This window comes from Dioscorea cayenensis, unplaced genomic scaffold (assembly GCF_009730915.1).
Source record: "Dioscorea cayenensis subsp. rotundata cultivar TDr96_F1 unplaced genomic scaffold, TDr96_F1_v2_PseudoChromosome.rev07_lg8_w22 25.fasta BLBR01001000.1, whole genome shotgun sequence".
Lineage (NCBI taxonomy): Eukaryota > Viridiplantae > Streptophyta > Magnoliopsida > Dioscoreales > Dioscoreaceae > Dioscorea > Dioscorea cayenensis.
In genome coordinates, this window is record NW_024087391.1 from 1 (window position 1) to 5,000 (window position 5,000).

Sequence of the window (5,000 nt, forward strand, 5' to 3'; positions counted from 1 at the left end):
CCACGATAAAGACGCACGGAAGAGGTATGGTATGCCCAGCGCGTGGAGGATCCGTTGAGAGTGTCCGTTGTCTCGGTAGGGAAGAGTACCATCTTTTCCCCTATTGTCTTGAAAAAAAAAAGGTCAGTGCTACGGTCCCCTATTCTTTGATCCAATATTGACCGGGGACGAGCCCCGACTTCCATAGGTCCTTGGTTCGACCTCCCGTAGCGGCCCTTGCTCAGAAAGCAGGGGCCAATTTCTCGTATTTGCTCAGTGTGCCCCCCTTTCGTTGAGTGCCCCGCCCGGTTCACTGGGCTGTTGGCCTACCAAGCACTTGCCCGCTGCTCCTGCCGCCCGCTTGGCGGGCGGAGCACTCGTTATCCTTACTCTTCTCTCCGCTGGGGCTCCCTCCCATTGCTCTAGCCATAAGCTATGGCAGCTCCAGCTCGCACCCACTCTGGCCCGCCCGTCCTGCGAGGCCAGAGTGAGCTCAGCGGTCAGCCCCTGACGTTAGGGGTCTTTCGCTTTTACCAGATCTATAGAGATATTACGAGTCTTCCGTCCCAGATTCCCTCGCCGCGGCCATCTGGTTCACCGGTACTACCAAAAATAATGCTTACGTTACTGTGACTGATATATAAGTCTTATCTCGGACCACGAAGGCCCCGGTCGTGCTTCTGGTTTCCATTCCCATCATCATATTATATTGAAGGAAACTCCTCGGGTTCTGCCATAAGAACTTGGAGTCCGTATCATGGTGAAGGTAAGGTAACGCTGTGATTCTTGCTCAAAAACTGACCGAACGCGTTCGAGTTATTGGCTCGTCCGACCCGGCAGCATTCATGAGTCGCTCGTTCAACTGTCCCTCGGAGACACGGTCGAGAAGTGCCATGCATGGTCGCCCCCCGTCCTTTCTTTCTCTTAGTCCCACCCGGGCCCCTCTGGGGTAATAAAGAAATGGAAAAAAAAAAGGGGACTTCTGCTGCGGGCTATGCCACCCATGACTTATGAGGGAAGTAGCATCCGTCCCATCGCAAGCACCTACAATGTCATGATCACATTGGTTTACCCTTTTATGGTAGTTCAACGGACGGTCGCCCCTCCAACAAGAAAAGGTAGAAATATGGAAACTTCTCTGCCATTTGGATCGGAGAATTTATGGAGGAAATCGGGTTTTAAATTTCCAGAAACCGCACGATTATATAGCCAAAGGGAATAGGCCGCGCCTAAAATCATCCCAAGCGCTGCTAATGTGGCTACTAAGCTATTTCTTTGGAAAGCTCCTACTGAGATTGGAAATTCCCCGATAAAGCTGCTAGTACCAGGTGAACTCATATTGGCCAAAGTGGAAGAGAAGGAAATGGTAGGGAGATTCGGCATGGTGCTCACTGAACCTCCATAATATCTAGCAAGTCGAGTCTTATGTCGGTCATATAGAACACCAACACATAGAAAAAGGGCTGGAGGAACCAGTCCATGACTTGACATCGGTGGAATGCTACCTCCAATTCCCTGTATGTTCGATAGAGCCAAATATTCCCCCCCCACTGATCGGAGTACGCCGATTACCCCCCGAACCGTACAAGATAGTTACCACCTATCATACGGCTTTCTAACTCCACTTCTTTTTCTGGTCGTTCCGCTCTGTCGGATCGATGGTAGTATCAGAGATCTGTAACCCCCGAAATTTTTGACAACACGGTTCCTGCTTCCGTTTTGAGTTGCGCATCTTTCTCCCCGGGTCATACAATAGTATCACATCGTAGACCCCCACCCCAACTCTATCTTCCTTATCAGTGAACCGGAACATAGTGCATAGGTACTCTTCGATGCTACGAGGACGAGACGACGTGACATACTACGATCACGTACAGAAGTTCTGCCCTTCGGCTCGGCAATATGGAACCTCTCAACTGCTCCCTTTATGGGGTCCTATCGGGATAGGTAGGCCCAAGCTTGACCCTCCCCCGCCTCAGACATAAAACCCCACGGCTGACAAATAGAGGAGTTTAGGCCGTAAAAAGGAACCGGCCCCCTTCCCCCCCACTGGGATTTTGCTTTCCTTATCTACGCGCGCACTGCGTCAGCACTGGCGAAAAAGAGGTCGGCTTTACAGAATAAGAAGGGGCGGGCCGGGTGCTTATGGGCCCCCTGTGCAGCAAGTGCTTGTTGGACCCCCTACCCCCGTTTCCCGAGAGGGGCCGGGCTGTGTTTCCCCAGCGGCCACCCAGTGGTGGCAGAAAACGAACTGGGGTGGGCCCGCGCGGTTCGTGTTTTTATTGTAAAGGGAGAGCTTCTCATTCTCTTATAGAAGCCCGCGTCCACGCGGGTCAAGCCCAGCGAAGCTGCAGGGAGCACTGAGCAATGGGGGGATGAGGGGCGACTCCGCCCATGGGTTGGACCACACCACAGGCAGAAGTCCTTCCACGACAAGAGAAGAGTCGTTGTCGGACCGGAACAAGAAAGGGGAGCTAGTCGTTGGAGGGAAGACAAGGCTCGTTCCGTGCGACTCCACAGAAGAGTACGCGCGCTACAAAATGCAGCCAGCTTAAAAACGCTAGCTAGCTAGCCTTATTTAAAATTGCAAATTTAAACTAGGGTTGCCGTAGCGCGCCGGAGAGCAAGCGTAGGCAACACGTCTCCCCTGCTTCCTTCTTTCTGTTCGACGCCCCGCTCGCAGCCCCCCCACCCTTGCTTAGCGTTCCACTTGTGTGTGATTCCTGGGGATTTTTGAGAAATGCGCCCGACCGTGAAGAAAGGATTTCTTCTTTTTCTTTCATGTGAACGGCCCTATCTTGTAAAGAATTGTTTTTCGTGCTATACACCACGTTGAGAAAGACCAACCAACAACACAAATAAAGACCGTACCAAAATGGTACCTCGAAAGGGGTGCTCCTTATGATGCTACGGGCGGCTGTCTGAAGTGCAATGACGGGCTCGGATAAGATAGGATTGTGTGTGCCGGGCCCTTCGGGTGTCCATATTTTTGGCCGAGTTCCCCGTAGCGTAGGCTCCTATGTTACGCGGCCGTAATATTTTGTTATCTTCCACCGCTGCCAGAAATCCAAGGTTCCACACGAGCTCCGGTTCTGCGGCGTGGTGGCAGGACCGCTAGGGGATTGGCTCCGGGTGTAGGTAGGGTCAAATCTGCGGGGGTCATGCAAATACATAGGCCCCTTCCCTTCTGCCGAGTAGTTTAGAAGGCGCTTTCCGTTCTACGGCCCCTCGGAGCGAAGGGTTAGGCAGGTAGTACGGGCCCTCTGACTTCCAGCTATGTGCTGTGCGACTCCCGCGAAGCGAATGAAGGGAAGCTCTTCGAGCTTTCTCCGCCAGCGGCTTATTACGTGGTCGGCATTCCTACGTGCTCCGACTTCTTGGCCCCCCACTGGAGAGGAGATGAGGGGTCACCTTTCCTTTGGAAACTGTCGTGACGCGTAGGTTTATGGATGGATTCCGTGGTAGTCTCTGCCTCCTCCAACTCAATCAATATCAACAAGATGTCGTGACCATGACGGTTAGGCCGACTACTCTCTACTATAGGCTAGGCTACTTCTAGCTTCTATAGTGAGTGGCCCTTCCGCTTTCTTTGGTGTAGTTGTAGTTTGTATTGTACTGAATTGAACACATATCAAACAAAGGCGATCAATCAGTAGTTGCCCTTCTCCGGCCTGGGAAAAGCAGCGAACTCTAGAAGCTAGGGGCTTTTCTTTTTTGAACCTTTAGACACGAACACTCTTCCGTTATCAGGTGAAACCCGCCTTAGAGATTGAACGTCGACTTATCTCAATCTAAGACAGCGCTGATAGCTTGTAGTGAACAGCCAGCCCCCCTTATGAAACCGAAAGCAGCCTTTGGTACTTAAGGCGAACAGCCCCCTTGCAATTATGATAGAGAGCCGTCTGCTTGTTGCCAAACCAACCCTGTTCGCCTTTCTCGCCCTTTGGAAGAGTAGGGGGGTGAGCAGCCCTTAAACTAATAGGTCCGGAAAAAAGGCCTTTTTTTCATGGTCGCGACTCTTGTATTCTAGTAGGTCGGGGGAAGAAACCGCTTCTACGACAGCTCCGCTTCCTCGTCTTGCTTCTGGCAAAGCTTCTACTTTGCTTGCGCGAATTAGAGTCCTTTTCGCTAGGTCCAAAAGCTTTCGTCAAAGCGAAAGATCTGATCCAACAGAAATCCCGCATATTGAGCGCAGCTGATATGTGGCTACTAGGCGCGATCATATCATGCCATAAATGATATATAGCCCGTCATATAAAGATAGAATAACTATGGATAGACAGACATTCCATTGATTCACGAAATGGCTCGTCGATTCGATCCAAATGAATCATTCTTCTGGTCTCTCTCCGCCCCGAAACTGACCCACGGCACAGCGTCCATTCGCTTCGCGCGCGGGAAGGCTTAGAAGTTCAATTCAAGAGACCGCAGCGGAGTGGAGCAGCCGCGACACGAAGTTCCTTACCTTAGCTGGATCTCGCTGGTGCCACCTAAACGGTAGGTAGGCGGCGGATGTGTGACGTTTGGAGTTGTCGTTCGTGCACCTGTCCCCAATAGAAGAATGAGTGATCCGTTCCCCTGCGGATCATGGCCTTACCACTCGGTCCCCGATGGCCAGCGGGGGATTCGGCAGCTCACGTTCGTTTGCGCTGCGCGTTTCCGCTGGACTGGACACGTGTTAGCTGTAGGAAGTATGGTTACGAAAGTGACTTCGGTTCGCCAGTTCAGGCTCAACTCCTCGCTTTACGTTAGCGGACCTACAGGTCGGGCCGGGGCTCCGCGCTCTTTCTTTCTGTGTGGGACGATGCCGGGGAATGCGTCGAGTCGGCGAACAACAACAACAACACAACTACATTTTCTTTTTCCCTCCATGAGATGAGCCCAGTGCATTGGACCGATGGATAAGAGAACTGAGCTGGCCCAAAAAGCGCTTGGGCGCTCTACATACGATGTAGACTCCATCAGATACATATCGATTTCTTTCTGATGGATCCAGAATAGATAGATATCTTGTCTCATCA

General features: G+C 51.9%; 1 protein-coding gene across 1 annotated transcript in view; it reads right to left on the reverse strand.

Moving 5' to 3' along the window:
* Positions 1–777: 777 nt before the first annotated feature.
* The window catches only part of LOC120255452 (NADH-ubiquinone oxidoreductase chain 4-like), an 8,682-nt gene continuing 4,459 nt past the window's right edge, over positions 778–5,000 (reverse strand). The window contains 1 exon segment of the mRNA XM_039263278.1: positions 778–1,505. Within this exon segment, the coding sequence (XP_039119212.1) occupies positions 1,066–1,505 (440 nt within the window). The 3' untranslated portion in view covers positions 778–1,065.